At 53.9% G+C, this 18,058-nt stretch overlaps 1 protein-coding gene and 1 pseudogene across 2 annotated transcripts in view; one reads left to right on the top strand and one right to left on the bottom strand.

The window, feature by feature from the left end:
* The window catches only part of TTLL8 (tubulin tyrosine ligase like 8), a 58,973-nt gene that overhangs the window by 22,662 nt on the left and 18,253 nt on the right, over nucleotides 1-18,058 (top strand). For both annotated transcript variants that reach the window (XM_070790617.1, XM_070790618.1), the window contains 4 exons: nucleotides 4,621-4,769; nucleotides 8,724-8,964; nucleotides 10,941-11,376; nucleotides 11,813-12,308. In XM_070790617.1, the coding sequence (XP_070646718.1) occupies nucleotides 4,621-4,769; nucleotides 8,724-8,964; nucleotides 10,941-11,376; nucleotides 11,813-12,308 (1,322 nt within the window). The remainder of the gene's footprint in view (nucleotides 1-4,620; nucleotides 4,770-8,723; nucleotides 8,965-10,940; nucleotides 11,377-11,812; nucleotides 12,309-18,058) is intronic.
* LOC139183286 (small ribosomal subunit protein uS14-like) lies at nucleotides 1,389-1,701 on the bottom strand (annotated as a pseudogene).

Genomic DNA, 18,058 nt, shown 5'->3' with positions numbered 1-18,058 from the left:
CATATCAGTTAAATAAGCAGGGTGATAATATACAGCCTTGACGAACTCCTTTTCCTATTTGGAACCAGTCTATTGTTCCATGTCCAGTTCTAACTGTTGCTTCCTGACCTGCATACAAATTTCTCAAGAGGCAGATCAGGTGGTCTGGTATTCCCATCTCTTTCAGAATTTTCCACAGTTGATTGTGATCCACACAGTCAAAGGCTTTGGCATAGTCAATAAAGCAGAAATAGATGTTTTTCTGGAACTCTCTTGCTTTTTTCATGATCCAGCGGATGTTGGCAATTTGATCTCTGGTTCCTCTGCCTTTTCTAAAACCAGCTTGAACATCAGGAAGTTCATGGTTCACATATTGCTGAAGCCTGGCTTGGAGAATTTTGAGCATTACTTTACTAGCATGTGAGATGAGTGCAATTGTGCAGTAGTTTGAGCATTCTTTGGCATTGCCTTTCTTTGGGATTGGAATGAAAACTGAGCTTTTCCAGTCCTGTGGCCACTGCTGAGTTTTCCAAATTTGCTGGCATATTGAGAGCAGCACTTTCACAGCATCATCTTTCAGGATTTGAAATAGCTCAACTGGAATTCCATCACCTCCACTAGCTTTGTTCGTAGTGATGCTTTCTAAGGCCCACTTGACTTCATATTCCAGGATGTCTGGCTCTAGGTCAGTGATCACACCATCGTGATTATCTGGGTCATGAAGATCTTTTTTGTACAGTTCTTCTGTGTATTCCTGCCATCTCTTCTTAATATCTTCTGCTTCTGTTAGGTCCATACCATTTCTGTCCTTTACTGAGCCCATCTTTGCATGAAATGTTCCTTTGGTATCTCTGATTTTCTTGAAGAGATCCCTAGTCTTTCCCATTCTGTTGTTTTCCTCTATTTCTTTGCATTGATGGCTGAAGAAGACTTTCATATCTCTTCTTGCTATTCTCCTGCCACTCGAGAAGGGAATGGCAAACCACTTCAGTATTCTTGCCTTGAGAACCCCATCAACAATATGGAAAGGCAAAATGATAGGATACTGAAAGATTTCTCAAGTAGTTCACTAAAAGCACTAGCCATAATTTAAAAGTTGATAAATTGTACTTTATTGACATTAAGAACTCTGTTTATCAAAAAACACCACGAAGAGAATGAAGACAAGCTATAAACTCGAGGAACATGTTTACAACACGTACGTCCAACAGAGGTCTCAGATCTAGGATATAGAAGAAACGCTCATGCAGAGACATCGCTTTGCCAATAAAGGTCTGTCTAGTCAAGGCTATGGTTTTTCCAGTCGTCATGTATGGATGTGAGAGTTGGACCATCAAGAAGCTTGAGCCCCGAAGAATTGATGCTTTTGAACTGTGGTGCTGGAGAAGACTGTTTTTGTTTTGTTTTGTTTTGAGGTTTTGAGAACTTTTATTTTATATACAAAGAGCTAGTATTATTTCCGCCTAAGGTTGATGTGCTGGATGAGCCATCTAAGGAAGTTCGGTTAGTCCAACTTAATGAAGCCAATGTCCTTCGCATACTGGCGGAAATACTGGTGGCACTATTGAGGCCGTATTTCCGGATCAGACCGTGCCGGTTTGAGCAGACCCGGCAAGAGCGAGAACCCTGGCCGAATTTTCTCGGATGGCTCCAGTAGAGCTGCTGGTGACCCATGTTGCTTTCTCGGCTGCAACGAGCTAAAAGGTGGAGAAGACTCTTGAGAGTCCCTTGGACTGCAAGGAGACCCAACCAGTCCATTCTGAAGGAGATCAGCCCTGAATATTCATTGGAAAGATGGATGCTGAAGCTGAAGCTCCAATACTTTGGCCACCTGATGCGAAGAGCCGACTCACTGGAAAAGCCCCTGATGCTGGGAAGAACTGAGGGCAGGAGGGGAAGGGGTGACAGAGGATGAGACGGTTGGCTGGCATCACCGACTCCATGGACGTGAGTTTGAACAGATAGTGAAGGACAGGCAGGTCTGGCATGCTGCAGTCCACGGGGTCACAAACAGCTGGACACGACTGAGCGACTGAACAGCAACAGCAGCAAAGAATACGCGTGAATCAATCAGAAAAACAGGCCCTCTGGACACGCCACAGAAAAAGACACCAAACTGCCAATCAGCACACGAAGAGACAGCATGGCTGAATTCACGGTCAAGAGATGCCACTACGCACCAACCAGAATGGCTGAAAGCTCAGCCAAGATGCGCGGTGGCTAGAGCCTTAATCCACTGTGGGATGGGGAGCAGAAGCCAGTGTAGCCTGTCTAGAAAAGCCGTGGGCGTTTCTTATGCATTTAGGTGCCTACACGCCCTGTGACACAGCTCTGCCGTGCTTGGGCTTTTGTCTAAAGGGAAATGAAAACACATCTTTGGAGAGACTTCGTTCCTAATCTAGAAACCACCAGTTCAGTTCAGTTGCTCAGTCGTGTCCAACTCTCTGTGACCCCATGGACCTCAGCACGCCAGACTTCCCTGCCCCTCATCAACTCCTGGAGCTTGCTCAAACTCATGTCCATCAAGTCGGTGATGCCATCCAACCATCTCATACTCTGTCGTCCCCTTCTCCACCTGCCTTCAATCTTTCCCAGCATCAGGGTCTTTTCCAATGAGTCACTTTTTCTCATCAGGTAGCCAAAGTATTGAAGTTTCAGCTTCAGCATCAGTCCTTCCAACGAATATTCAGGACTGATTTCCTTTAGGATGGACTGGTTGCATCTCCTTGCAGTCCAAGGGACTCTCAAGAGTCTTCTCCAACACCACAGTTTAAAAGCATTAATCCTTCGGCACTCAGCTTTCCTTAGAATCCAACTCTCACATCCATCCTGACTACTGGAAAAACCATAGCTTTGACTAGATGGACCTTTGTTGGCAAAGTACTGTCTCTGCTTTTTAGTATGCCGTCTAGGAACCAACAGTGTAAGGAACTTGCTGCGGCTGCCTGCAACACCACATGTAGCTCTCACATCATGCTATTGAGCAAGGCAGCCCCTGGTATGAAGTTCAAGGCTGGGAGGCGTCCACACGGGAGGAGGCAGAGGGGTCTAGTAGCCGTGGTCTCCAGGGCAACCTCTTGAGGGGCTGGAAGTGATTGCATCTGGACCTGCACTGCCCCTCTGACCACCTGTGTGAGAAAGGTCCGCTCTCCCTGCGGGCCTGCGCCCTTGGCCCGCAGTCCCAGGAGTAGCCAGAAGGGGGCAGCAGCGGCCCCCACACCCACTGCCGCGCGCAGCACCTGCCGGACTGTGGAGCATGTTAGGGAACCAGGTGCGGTCAGCCTGCTCAGTCCTCCTTTTCTTCCATGTTGAGGCGACCACGTGGGGTCCACCCACGTGGTGTGTGTGTCATCAGGACCAGAAGGGCAGGAGCTGGGCCCTTATCATCGGCATCTGAGGGGACAGTGCTTGTTCTCTGCTGACTATGGGGTGTCTGGGCCTAGACAGGTTCCCACCATGGGCTGGACGCCCCATTCCTCGCACTCTCTGCCCTCGGGGGGAGGTGACAGTCTTCCTACTGTGATGCACAAACTCCCTCCTGCCCAGGGGCCACGGTGTGAGGCTGAGGCTCGGGGTGCTCCAGGGAGGGACCGTGGGGACCCTCCCGAGGAATGACCAGCCCTGCCTTCCTTCTGAGCCCACGTCGAGTCTGCACGCGTGTCACCAGCGTCTGCCAGGCCCCTGGGCGGCTCTGCCCCTGGCCAGCAGGGTGGGCTCTGGGGGACCTGCCTCGTTTGACCCGGCATCGGGTCTGGCCTCTGCTGCCGGACGGGAGGGCTCAGGACCATGTGGGACTCTCACCTGCTTCCACTGGGTCCGGTCTTCACCCTGGGGTTGGGCAGAGTCCACAGTCCCGAGCCACAGGCCAGGGCTGCCTTTCAGTGCGTCCTGTTAGAGCCAGGGAGGCGAGGCGCCGTCTGACCTGTCACCGCACCCCTCGCGCCAGCGAGGCTCCTGCTTCCTCCTCCCCTGGCTCCTCGCTGTAGGGGCCTCTCCCGCACTATTGGGGAACTAATAATTGCCCTCCTCTCCCCCGCAGGGTGGCTACGACACTGTGCACACACCTGTGTGTCCCAGAAAGTCTCTCCCCACACCAGGGCCGTCACGGGGGCGCCGCAGGAGGCCAGGGAGCCCAGCAGCCTTGGCTGCAGTGCATCCTCGCTGGGCTGTGTTGCGGCCCGGGGGGTGGGTCCATGATGCAAGAGCTAACCTGACACAGACACTGTGCTGTCCGCCAGCCTCATCCCCTGTTGTGGTGTCTTCCTGAGCCGGCCCCGTGGCTGCCGTGAGCTCGTGGCCACGAGCCAGTCTGACTGACAGTAAAGCCCACGGGACACTAAGCTGGACCCTGGACCCGCTGCCATGGGCAGCTTGGCCTCCCCATGCGGGCCTGCAAGGCCCACCTGATGTGGGGTCCCCAGCACAGGGACCCTGGCTTTCGTCTCCCAGCACCTTGTCTGGGCCCAGGGACAGCGCCCGGGGGTGTCCCTGCAGTCTGATCCTCAAGTAGGGGGTCCCCACCTCCCCACAGGCCACGTTCCCAGGCGGCCCTCGGGTGGGCAGGGGCACATTCCCTGCCCCACCCTTTCCTCGGGGCGGCCGCCTCAAGACCTCACGGGCTTTCTGGGTCTTGCTTTGTAGTGGCGAGGCCTTCATCCCCAGTTCCAGAAATCACTTTTCGCAGTGCCAGGCTCTGCTGAACAAAATCACCTCTGTAAACCCTCAGACCGAGATCGACGGGCTTCGGAACATCTGGATCATCAAGCCTGCAGCCAAGTCCCGCGGCCGAGGTGAGTCTCAGCCGGGCGCCAGCGTGGACAGCCAGCCTGGGGGTGGGGGCTGGGTGCTGAGCTCCCTGGGGGCACCAGACTCACGGGTCCCGGGGAGCAGGCGTCCCAAGAACCTGCTCATCACAGCTTCTGTTCTGCCAAGTAATTAAGATTAATTAGAATGTTCCATCGCAGCTAGACTAGTGTCCAGCATCTGGGGGGCCTGGTCCTTGGGTGGTCGTGAAACCCCTAGAGGTGCCCGTCCTGCGCCCCTCGTGAGCCCTGTCCCTGGTGACCCCTGGCTCCAGCTTTTTACTTCTTCCTGTGTCACGGCTGTGACCGCGTCCTCTTCTTTATCCCTAATGGTAATGTGGGTTCTTCGTTTAAAAATAGAGTTTGAGGGTGACTTTCTAATCTTACAAGCGCTCCCAAAGAACCTTCTTTCGGTTGCATTTTTTTTGTCTTCTGTGAGGGATCATTCCCCTGGGTGCTGACTTAAATGCTGAGCTTACTTATTCCCAAGCGTCCTTCTGCAGCTTGGAGATTCTCAGGCTGTGGAGAAGCCTTCACAGCACCGCCCTGCCTGCATCCTCTTCATGTCATGGGGTGTCCTCTCTCCTGCCGGGGTCCAGCCCCGGTGGATCCAGGGAATTCGAAGCGGGGACGGCGTCGGCGAGGAGCAGGAAACAACTGCTTAATTAAACGTTAATTAAGGATATAAAGAGTAATAGAATAAGGATAGCTCAGTGAGGAAATTCAGTGGAGAAAAGAGGCTGAAATAAGGATAGCTCAGTGAGGAAATTCAGTGGAGAAAAGAGGCTGAATAATTCAGCCAGAAGGTAAGAGAAAGAATGACATGGTGAGACCAAGTTTTCGGTGAACAAGGCCCCGCACTTTATTTTCCAAAGTAGTTTTTATACCTTAAGATATGCATAGAGGATAATGGGGGAAGGGGTAGAGTCATGCAGTAAGCCAGGCTTTCTTCCTGCAAACTTATCATATGCAAAAGTTTAGGTGATTTGCATCATCTTCTGGCCCGGAGGCCTTTTTCTCTAAAGGTGATTATTCTAAAGTCAGGCTCCAGCCTCCAAAAAGCATTAGATAAAGTTGCATTCCTACAGAGCAAAGGTGTGGTGGGCTATAACAAGAAAAAGAATTAATTCAAGGGTCCCAGGTTACAAACATTAAAGCTACTATTTACACCAATTATATTAATCAATATATAATTATATTTTTATTATTTATTTTTATATTATTATATTATTATATTATTATATAATAATATATATTATATTGTATATAATATATTATTATTTATTAATTAATTATATAATTAATCAATTATATAATATATAATCAATATAATACCTGCCAGGGACACAGCAGGTAAGGGATATGGAGACTTAGCAGCAAACATTGGCCCAACAAGTGAAAATCCCTTCACCAATACAATTTCTAATCAATCTTTTAACTGCTCAAAGGAATCTGTATTTAGACAGTTTAGAACATCTCATGCCTCTCACAGTTGGGAGGCTCTGAGCAATCACATGTGGCCGGAAAAACCTATTCAGGCAGGCTAGAGGACTTCCAAGGGAGTTTGTAGGTTGAAACACTGTCACACCCAGGAATTATTAACTGGAGCTGTAAGTTAATTCTTTTTTCAGAGAGAGGTAGTGGGGGACAGCCCCCCGTAAAGTCAGAGGTGTAGGTGAGAGCACAAAGCAGAAAGTAGGCAGACTCTGGTTTTGGGGGTAGATTGCTCGAGAATTTCCAGGGAGACTCCTGAGGCTTGATCCCGCCTTTGCGTATGCCGAGCCTCCTTCCTCATGACCTTTGCCGGGGTGGAGCTCGCTCCCCGCATCTCCCTTAAAAAAAGACAGTACCTGATGTCTATCTCCGTGGATATCACCTTTTGTTTGCACATTCTATTTGCCCCTCGGGTTATTTGAGGAGTTTTATCATTGTTGTAAATTCATTAGCAGTTACTTCTTATGTGATTTTTAAAAATCTTTATTGATAATAATGTGCGACATTCCTACATTCAGTCCTGAACATCTCCCATCCTGAAGCCTTCTCTTTCTTGGGCTTCCGCCTGCTCTCAGCCTGCACCCGCGGGCTGGGGCAGAGCCGCCCCCTCCCCACCCCCACCCCCCTCACCCCCCCCACCTCCCCCCCCCCCCCCCCCCCGCCCCGGCTTTCCTGAGCCCAGACTTTCCTCGCACTGGCCACGCTGCCCCCTTGGGAATGCGCCACAGACTGCTCAGACCCTGCTGGTCAGAACCGAATGCACCCTGTTCTGCCTGGTCACTGGCTGTGCCCCAGCCCCTTCCCCTACCCTAGTGCCCCCTCGACCTCTGCCCTGCCCCACAGCCCTGCGCCCCACACCCTATCTCCCAGCCCGGTGCCCCCATCCTGGTGCCTCCACCCAAGTACCGCAACCCCCGACCCCTGTTCCAGTGCCCCCACCCCTGACCCCACCCTTGACCCCCACTCTGATGCCCCTGATCCCTGACCCCTATACCTGACCCATGACCCTGACCCCACCCGACCCCCACCCCAATGCCCCCGCTCCCTGACCCTACCCCTGACCCCTGACCCCTGACCCCACCCCGATGCCTCTGCTCTCTGACCCTACCCCTGACCCCCAACCCCACCCCTGACCCCCACCTGATCCCCACTCCAATGCCCCCGCTCCCTGACCCTACCCCTGACCCCCACCCCAGTGCCTCTGCTCCCTGACCCTCTCCCTGACCCTACCCCTGACCCCTGACCCCACCCCGATGCCTCTGCTCTCTGACCCTACCCCTGACCCCCAACCCCACCCCTGACCCCCACCTGATCCCCACTCCAATGCCCCCGCTCCCTGACCCTACCCCTGACCCCCACCCCGATGCCCCCGCTCCCTGACCCCTGACCCTGACCCCACCCCTGACCCCCACCCCGATGCCTCTGCTCCCTGACCCTACCCCTGACCCCCAACCTCACCCCTGACCCCCACCCCGATGCCCCCTCTCCCTGACCCTACCCCTGACCCCTGACCCCTACCCTGATGCCCCCGCTCCCTGACCCTACCCCTGACCCCCACCCCGATGCCCCCGCTCCCTGACCCCTGACCCCCACCCCTGACCCTCACCCTGTGCCCCTTCTCTTCTTGGTTCAAGACAATGTCAGGGATCTGCAGCTTCGTGCTAGACTCTGGTTTCAGGATGGCAAGGTTTCAACCTGCCGTCACAGAAGAGCCAGGTCTCTGTTCTGTGAGGAAAGCTCCCTCGTGTCCTTTGACCCTGGCCTTGCAGGGGGCATCCCCCACCCACCCCAAGAGCCAGACTGTGCCCACATTGCGGCAGCTGCCTCACAGCCAGTCATGTCTCCTCACGCTTGTCCATCACAGGTGGCAGGGAGGATGGTGGGGACTTTGCCTCGTGACGCGGTTCAGGCTTCAGGGGTGTCCCAGCAAGGAAGGCGAGGGCTCCGGCCCTGTCGGCAACATTAAACGCTGCAGCCCAGGGACACCAACCCCCGCCTCCCCCGCTGCCCCGTCTGTCCCGTCACCCTGGGTGTGAGCCTCCTGGGCCCTCGGAGCCCCTGGAACAGCCCAGAGCTGCCTGCTGGTTTCCCAGAGGCCACAGGCCGTCCGCCCCCCCACCGGTCCCCACTCCCCCCGCCCCGGCCCCCGCCCCGGCCCCCGCCCCACCCCCAACCCCGTCGCCGTGCTCCCCCCCGACTCCCCCACCCCAGCTCCGCCGACTCGGTCCAGGGCTCAGATGGCTGCTGCCTCCTCACGGGGCCTCTGTTCACACCCCTGCCCTCCCTGTCCTCACGTCCTCTCTGAAGCCCCGGGCTGGCCTCGCGGTGGGGAGTGAGGGGGTTGCCCTGGCTGCGGCCTTGACCACGAGGGCAGAGCCCCTGCGCTGTGCCCCTGGGGGTCCACGGGCAGCACGCTGGGGCTCGGGGCTGAGCGGCGGCCTCTTGCAGACATAGTGTGCATGAACCACGTGGAGGAGATCCTGGAGCTGGTGGCTGTAGACCAGCCGCCCGCCAAGGACAAGTGGGTGGTGCAGAAGTACATCGAGACGCCGCTGCTCATCTACGACACCAAATTCGACATCCGGCAGTGGTTCCTGGTCACCGACTGGAACCCGCTGACCATCTGGTTCTACAAGGAGAGCTATCTGCGCTTCTCAACACAGCGCTTCTCCCTGGACAAACTGGACAGGTCGGTGGGGTCAGCTTGGCACTCTTCAGGGCGAGTTCCCACCAGCACTGGATTGCCTGGCTGGTCTCATGTGTCCGGTGGGGCACTGGGTCCTGGCTGGGGCCAGGGAGGTTCTGCAACCTCCCTCTGCAAGGGGCGGGCTCTGGCCCCCTGCCCATCAAGGCCAGGGCCCTGCATCCCCAAGGGGCATGTATGTTCTCCAGGAAATCCTAAAAGCACCGTCTGCCACGTGCTCAGGGGCACTGGCTGGCATAGAGCCGCCCTCTGTGGTGGCTACCACTGCCCATGGGGGAAGCTGAGGGGCCAACCGTGGTCTTGCACTGACCCACGGGGGCCGCGCTCGGGGTGCAGCCCTGCCTTCTGCACTGCCCGTGCGCTCAGTCCACTCAGCATGTGGGGAAGGACAGGAAGGGCTCCTCTGGGAGTCCCCTGGGGGCCAGCCCACCGAATTCTGCAGTAGCCCCTGCAGGGCCTTCTCTTTGTGAGTCCCCAAAGCCCTGGGTTGGGGGTCCTGCAGGTCGGGGAGTTGCTAGAGCGTCCCCAGGAGAGGCCAGGGTGGTGCAAGGGGCATGGTGTGTCGAGGTGGTGGGGTGCCAGGCAGGGGCTCAGACCTCCAGAAATGGGTGCTCCCCGGTGGGTGAACCTGCCGCCCACCAGGGCCCCAGAGTAGGCAGGCTATGAGTGCAGTGAGGATAAGGGAGGCCACCAGCGAAGTCCCGGGAACGTGCCATTCTCCTGGACAGGTCGGTGGGGCCACCTCGCTGTCTGAATGGAGGGCCAATGGGGTTCTGCTTTGTGGTCGCACTCGGGGCGCCCAGGCTGCACAGGCGTCTTGGTGGGGGATACGGGGGAGTCCATCGGAATCGTGAAGGCCGAAGGTTGCTTAACGGAGACCTTGCGGGACAGGGTTCCCTGTGCTCAGGCTGGAGCTGTGAGTACACCTGGAGTCGCCTGGCAGGAGCAGGCTGCTGGGACAAGTCCCGGCCGGCAGCTCAAGGAGCACATGGCCCACCAGGCCAGGAGGACCCGGAGGAGGATTCAGGATTCTGGGGGACTGGGCAGTGAGAGGTCCCCAGGGCCCCTTCCAGCCTGCCAGGCCCTGCCAGCTGTGGGCTGTGTACCCGGCAGGCCTCCACTGTCTCTGAACTGTTTCTGCATCTGGGAACAAAACCCTCACCCAGGCTGACAGAGCCCCTGACATTGTTTTGAACTGTGTCCGCTCCAGCAGCACGTCTTCAGGGTCCGGGGGCCCACCCTGTTTCTTGTCTTGGGGTCACAGGGGCCCACCCTGTTTCTTGTCTTGGGGTCACAGGCGGGGCCCCACACCAGAACCAAGTGGCAAAGGACACGCTAAATGAAAATGACTGACAGGGCACGTATTTTACGGTCTCCTATAGATGCTGTTCAACTTAAGTCTTATTTAGAACAAGGCCAGGGTATACATGAATTCGCTGAAATTTTCGATTAGTGAATCTCTCTCTTGGGGGCACCAGCCCTCCCCCAGCGGCAGGAGGGGAAACAGCTCCTAGGGTGGGACTTGCCGGCGGCCCCTCGTTGGTGGCCCGGGGCTGGTTGGCTTCTACGCAGACCTCCCCTCCCCCAACGGGGCCCCCCAGGTTGAACAGGAGAGGGGACCCCTTAGGGACCCACCTGAAGCCGCCCTAGGCTAGTGGGCAGTGTCTGTGGGAAGGGCTGGGGTGGCGTCTCGGGTGGGGCCTCGGGCGGGGGCGGGGCGGGGCCTCGGGGCGGGGCGGGGCCTCGGGGCGGGGCGGGGCCTCGGGGCGGGGCGGGGCCTCGGGGCGGGGCCCTGGGCGGGGCCTCCGCGTTTCGGGCGGGGTCGGGGTCAGGGCGGGGCCTCGGGTCTTGGGTGGAGTCAGGGGTGGGGCCTCGGGTCTGGGGCGGGGCCTCCGCGTCTCTGCCCTCGGGAAGGAGAGGGGACTGAGCAGCTGACACCTGACCCCAGCCTTGCCCCGCAGCGCCATCCACCTGTGCAACAACTCCATCCAGAAGCACCTGAAGAACGACAAGGACCGCAGCCCCCTGCTGCCCTGTCACAACATGTGGACCAGCACCCGATTCCAGGAGTACCTGCAGAAGAGGGGCCGCGGGGCCGTGTGGAGCAGCGTCATCTACCCGTCCATGAAGAGGGCCATCACCAACACCATGAAGGTGGCCCAGGACCACGTGGAGCCACGCAAGAACAGCTTTGAGCTGTACGGCGCCGACTTCATCCTCGGGCGCGACTTCAGGCCCTGGCTGATCGAGATCAACTCCAGCCCCACCATGCACGCGTCCACGCCCGTCACAGCACAGCTGTGCGCGCAGGTGCAAGAGGACACCATCAAGGTGGTGGTGGACCGCAAGGCCGACCGAAACTGCGACATCGGCAACTTCGAGCTGCTATGGAAACAGGTGTTGGGGGTGGGGCGTCTCTCTCCCGCTGGCCACCTCGGGGTAGTCTCTCCGCTCATCCCGGGGGTCTCACGCGGCCCAGCTGGCCTTTGCCGTTCTTGCAACCTCTCCTCTGCAGGCACCTCCTCCTCTGTGATACCAGGCAGGACCGGGGTCCCTCTAGGCCATTCCTCTTCTCTCCTGCAGTGTCCTCCCTCCTCCTGGGGTGAAGATCCAGCCTTCCTTCATGGGTCTTTACAGGGAGCTACTCCCCTGGGGAGCCCTCCTGCAGGCGGGGCAGCAAGACCCTGCGACCTGGCCTCCCTGGGGTGGGGGGACCCAGGGTTAGGGTTAGAGTTAGGGAAGTGTGGCTGGGGCTTCTCCCTGAGGCCTCAGACCTGACCGAAGACTGGGAAAGGGCCTGCCAGCCCCCCTGACCTCGCCCTCCTGTCCCCAGCCTGCAGTGGAGCTGCCCACGTCCCAGGGCTCCGACTTGCTCGTGGAAGGCGTGGGCATGAGGAAAGCCAGGAAACCGATGCCGGCGATCCCCAGCGTTGACGTTGTGCCTCCGCTCTCGGACATCCATCCGCTGAAACAGAGGTGCCCCTCGGCCATGCTAGACCTGGGCGGGGGACCCCCACTCATGGCTCTGCACCAGGACTTCACACTGAAAGATGGACAGGTGCTTCCTTGCTCCTTGCCTGTGCACTTACACAGGCTGGTGGAGAGGAGCGCTAAGGCCAAGAGTGGCCACAGGGAGTCCGGCGGGAAGATCGAACTCCCCTCCTGCACCTCTCGGCACCCAGACTATAAGGCTCCCTGCCCCACTCTCGCCAAGGCCGAATCCGACAGACACTCGGATCCAAACTCATTACATGTGCACCCACTGCCATCCGTGCTTCCAAGTGTGAAGACAGTGGAGGGTGCTCCGTTTCAGCCACCCAGACCACCAGGTAACAGCGTGGAGCTTGCGCCTGTGCGAGCCTGGGGTGCGTATCTTCCAGGACAGGGCAGGGCCTCTGGTCTGGGCACTGGCCTCAGCTCGGAGCACCTGGGCCTGGTCAGGTTGTCGGGAGAATGGGGTCCTACTGCAGCGGTTCTGGGGCCCCCTGAGCACCAGGTGCCCCTGCACAGGACCAGCTGGGCGACAGCCTTCGCCCCTCTCCCTGGGGGATGTGGTGCCAGTGAGGGGCTGTGTTGGACATTTGAATAACACCGCGTGCTGGGGGCGGGTGGTGGCCAGCACAGGGCCCCGTGCTGTTTTCTGAGGCTTCTGATGGAACAGACCACGTGTGACCCAGGAGCCTGGCCTGGGGGTGGGCTTCGAGCACAGGCAGACGGGTGTGGGCAGCCCCTGGTCTCTAGGGGTGGCCTGTCTGTGCAGCCCAGGGCTGTTCCAGCGGTCCCAGCACCCACGTGTGGTCGAGAGCGTAACTCCATCCAGGGCCACGGCCCCAGCTGCTCTGCCCCAGGTGTAACCCCTCCACGGACTCACCAGGACACTTGCACCTGCTGTGTTCCCGCCACCCAGCTGGGCTCTCAGTGTGTCTGTCTCCCTCTCCCTGGCACTAACAGCCTCTTGGCCGTCTATCTCCCTGCAGATCATAAGCTCCCAGGGGCTGCATTTTTGCTGCACCCCTGCACCCGGGCTGTGCCGGACACCTCGCAGATGCTCAGTACATGCGTGAATCGTGCCCTAGAATTGCCAGCTCCAGGCACGAGGAGCCAGTGCTTTCAGAGCTGGCAGGGCCCTCGGAGGCCACGTCCAGTTTCACCCGCTTTCCTCACTCCGTGTCCAGTCTGTCGCCGAGGCCTGTCAGCCCTGCCACTTGGCAACTTACCTCTCCGTGAGGGCAGTTCCCACTTGTTTTCTGTAATACACTGTGCTTCCTCCAGGCATCTTCCTAGGAGTGAGTGGCAAGTAGACACACACACCTTCAGCCTAAAAAGCAGTATTAGCTGCTGTAGCAAAGTCCCTCCAACTTGGTGGCTCAGACCATGTTTTTTCGGAAGACCAGAGGTCCAACTCCGAGGGCTTGGCAGGGCCGGGCTCCCGGAGCCTGGAGGGCCTCCTGCGTCCTGCAGCTGCTGGCGGCCACTGGCAGCCCTTGCTCCTTGGCTTGCGGACGCATCACGCCGCCCTCTGCCCTGCTTCACACCGTGCTCTTTCTGTGTGTCGTTCTGGCCAGAGTTCCCGCTCTTTTAAAAGGACAGCACTTGTTGGATTGGGTGTCACCCTCCTCTGATGTGACCTCATTTTACCTTGATTACATCTTCCAATAAGTCAATTCCAAGAGTCCAGGTGGACATGAACTTGGGGGGCGCGTACACTGGGCACTGAAAGCGTGGCGGGAGGGACTGCGCGCTGACCACGCCGTGCTGGGCCTCGGCTGCCTTTGCAGCCAACGCTTGGTGCTGACAGGGGTCTTGTTTGCCTCTGGAGGAGGTGATGGTGTGCATTTGCTTTCTCCTGTTTACTAATGAAATGGCTTGTTTTCAGACACACACCGGCCATCTAGGTCTCCTGTCCTGAAAAGCGGGTCTTGGTCTGATCGTCTTGAGGATCGCAGATCTTTCTTGCTGGTGTGCAGGGGTGACAAGCATCTACTCTTGGATTCTCCTCCTTTTTGAGTTGATTTGTGTGGCAAACGCTGTCTCCCACTTTGTGACTTTTCACTCCTTGATGGTAACTTTGGATATAAAGCCACGGTGTTGCTGTACTTCAGTTGCTTAGTCGTGTCCAGTTCTTTGTGATCCCATGGACTGCAGTCTGCCGGGCTCCTCTGTCCGTGGAATTGTCCCAGGCAAGAATACTGCAGTGGGTAGCCATTCCTCCTCCAGGAGGTCTTCCCGACCCAGGGATCAAACGTGAATCTCCTGCATTGGCAAGCTGTTTCTTTACCACTGAGCCACCACGGAAGCAAAAGTCACCTTAATTTTTAATAAACTCCAGTTGGTCCAGCTTTTCCTCCAGTTGGTGATTTTTGCGGCTTGTCTCCTTACCCTGAGGCCGTGAAGACCTCCTCTTCTGGAAGCGCTGCTGTGGCGGGCGCATACATTCCACTCTTGAAAGCTCGGCTGACTTGGCAGGTGGTGAGAGAGGGAGAGCCCAGCGCCCCCCCTGCCCCCCACCCCCCACCCCTCCACTCCCCCCCGCCCCGCTCCCCCCGCTCACTGCAGGCTCTTCTGGGCTTTTGGTCGGCTCCACTGGTTGGTCTGTCTGCCCTGGGCTAATGCCACAAGGTCGTCATAACTGTAGCTTTGCCGAAGGTCTTCATGCTGGTCAGACAAGTCCTATAACCTTGCTTTCCTTCCTTGAAAATGCCTGGGCTGTTCTGACGCCCTAGGCTTCCATTCAAGTTACAGGATTAGGTTGTCAAGATCCACCAACATAATTTTTGTAGTTAAAATTTTTTAAATGTTTATTGATATTAAAGCCATCAGTTTGGTGAGAACTGACTTCTTTACATTACTGAGTCTTCAAATCTATGAATGTGATATATCTATTCGTAAATAAATCCTTTAATGCCTTTCAATAAGCTCTTAGATTTCTTTGCCATGGTATTGCACTTTTTTGTGTTGAATTTAGACTTACATATATTTTATTTTGTATTCTATTTTAAATAGTATCAAACTTAAAAATATTTTCCTACAAGGTTGACAAAGAAGAAATTGATTTTTGTGAGTGGATTTTTTTTGAAAATCCAGCTATCTGGTTATCATTTCTATTAGTTCATTAATGTATTTGGAAATTGTATTTTTAACATGGACAATTATATCAACTAGTGAGTTTTCCTTTTCCCTGCAACCATTGTAGCTTTCATATCTTTTTCTCATTTTATTGAGTGTCTAGGACCTTGTTCATTCATTCCTTTTTCTCATCCCATTGGATCTCAGGTGCAAGCATTCTGATTAATAGTGATTCTTAGTTCATGACATGGTTTCGTTCTTCGTCCTTGCATGGCCTACTTTTATTTAGGTCATTTTGATAGTGTAATTAGAACTTGCACACAGGTTTTAATTTGGGTTTCAATGTGGCCAAAGTTATCAATCTTTCTTTTAGTCAATGTTATTTTGTCTCAAGGAATTTTTCCTTACCTTAAGGTTTAAAACTTTATTTACCTACATTTACTACTAAGAGTTTCAAATTTTGTTTTCAACAAAAAAGTCCTAATCCATCTGGAGTTGACTTTTGTATATGTTGTGAGGAAAGAATCAAATTTTATTTTTGTCTCTGTAGATAATTTTTAAATTATTTATTGAAAAAAATCATTTCTATCTTCTTGTGAAAATAGTGCTGCACATGTGTATGCGAGTGTGTGTGTCTGGAGTCTCCGCGTACGCGAGTGTGTGTGTCTGGAGTCTCCGCGTACGCGAGTGTGTGTGTCTGGAGTCTCCGCGTACGCGAGTGTGTGTGTCTGGAGTCTCTGCGTACGCGAGTGTGTGTGTCTGGAGTCTCTGCGTATGTGAATGTGTTTCTGGAGTCTCTGCTCTGTTCACTGATGAATTTGCCCCCTGCACCAGGGCCACACTTTCCATGTTTTCTGTGGGACAAGTTTCCTCTCTGCTCGTCTTCATAAGAGTCTTGGTCTCCTGACCTCATTCTCTTCTATATAAATGTCATAATTGTTTTATCACGTCCAACAAAAGTCTCAGTAGGATTGTTGGACTTGCACTGAATTCATAGATCAATTTGGGGAAAATGGATAAATGAATGAAATCACGTCTTCTGTTCATGAACAGAACGTGTCTCTCCATTGACTTAGATCTTTATTTTTTATTTTTTAATGTCTATTTTTAGTCACTTATTTACTTGGCTGTGCTGGGTCTTCGTTTAATGTTTATTTTTAGTCACTTATTTATCTGGCTGTGCTGGGTCTTCGTCGCAGCATGCAGGGTCTTTTAGCTGTGGCGTGTGGTATCTAGCTCCCTGACCAGGGGCTGAACCCGAGCCCCTGCATCGGGAGCTTGGAGTCTTAGCCATCGGACCACTAGTAAGTCCCTAGATCTTCCTTAAATTTTAGAATTTCTGCATCAGAGATTATCTACATTTTTCATTCGATTTTTTGTTACTTGATATTCAGATACTACTGCACATAATGTCATCTGTCTATATAAATTTTCTCATTGTTTGTTGCTGGCATATAGAACGAGATTGATTTCTATATATTAATTTTCTATCTGCACATTTCTAAACTCTGTTGTTATTTCTGAAAATTTGCATGTTTCTTCATTTGAGATTCTATGTATAATTGTTCTACATAAATAATTATATCTTATGCAACTTCAGTTCAGTTCAGTCACTCAGTCGTGTCCGACTCTTTGCAACTCCATGAACTGCAGCACGCCAGGCCTCCCTGTCCATTACTAACTCCCAAAGTCCACCCAAACCCATGTTCATCAAGTCGGTGATGCCATCCAACCATCTCATCCTCTGTTGTCCCCTTCTCCTCCTGCCCTCAATCTTTCCCAGCATCAGGGTCTTTTCAAATGAGTCAGCTCTTCGCATGAGGTGGCCAAAGTATTGGAGTTTCAGCTTCAACATCAGTCCTTCTGATGGACACCCAGGGCTGATCTCCTTCAGAATGGACTGGTTGGATCTCCTTGCAGTCCAAGGGACTCTCAAGAGTCTTCTCCAACACCACAGTTCAAAAGCATCAATTCTTTGGCACTCACCTTTCTTCACAGTCCAACTCTCACATCCATACATGACCACTGGAAAAACCATAGCCTTGACTAGATGGACCTTTGTTGGCAAAGTAATGTCTCTGCTTTTTAATATGCTATCTAGGTTGGTCATAACTTTCCTTCCAAGGAGTAAGCGTCTTTTAATTTCATGGCTGCAGTCACCATCTACAGCGATTTTGGAGCCCAGAAACATAAAGTCTGACACTGTTTCCACTGTTTCCCCATCTATTTGCTATGAAGTGATGGGACCAGATACCATGATCTTAAGTTTTCTGAATGTTGAGTTTTAAGCCAACTCTTTCACTCTCCTCTTTCACTTTCATCAAAAGGCTCTTTAGTTCTTCTTCACTTTCTGCCATAGGGGTGGTGTCATCTGCATATCTGAGGTTATTGATATTTTCCCCAGCAATCTTGATTCCAGCTTGTGTTTCTTCCAGCCCAGCGTTTCTCATGATGTATTCTGCATATAAATTAAATAAGCAGGGTGACGGTATACAGCCTTGACATACTCCTTTTCCTATTTGGAACCAGTCTGTTGTTCCATGTCCAGTTCTAACTGTTGCTTCCTGACCTGCATACAGGTTTCTCAAGAGGCAGGTCAGGTGGTCTGGTATTCTCATCTCTTTCAGAATTTCCCACAGTTTATTGTGATCTACACAGTCAAAGACTGTGGCATAGTCAATAAAGCAGAAACAGCTGTTTTTCTGGAACTCTCATGCTTTTACAATGATCCAGCAGATGTTGGCAATTTGATCTCTGGTTCCTCTGCCTTTTCTAAAACCAGCTTGAACCTCTGGAAGTTCACGGTTCACGTATTGCTGAAGCCTGACTTGGAGAATTTTCAGCATCACTTTACTAGCGTGTGAGATGAGTGCAATTATGTGGTGGTTTGAGCCTTTCTTTGAGATTGGTATAGCTTTGTATTAATGTCTCCCACCTCAATCTTTTTGCCCCTAATATCTTGTCTTATTGTACGGCTAGGACTTCCTACATAATATTAAGCAGCATTGTTGAA

The sequence above is a fragment of the Bos indicus genome, chromosome 5 (assembly GCF_029378745.1).
Source record: "Bos indicus isolate NIAB-ARS_2022 breed Sahiwal x Tharparkar chromosome 5, NIAB-ARS_B.indTharparkar_mat_pri_1.0, whole genome shotgun sequence".
In the NCBI taxonomy this organism is placed as follows: Eukaryota; Metazoa; Chordata; class Mammalia; order Artiodactyla; family Bovidae; genus Bos; species Bos indicus.
This window is presented reverse-complemented; position numbering and strand designations above follow the sequence as displayed.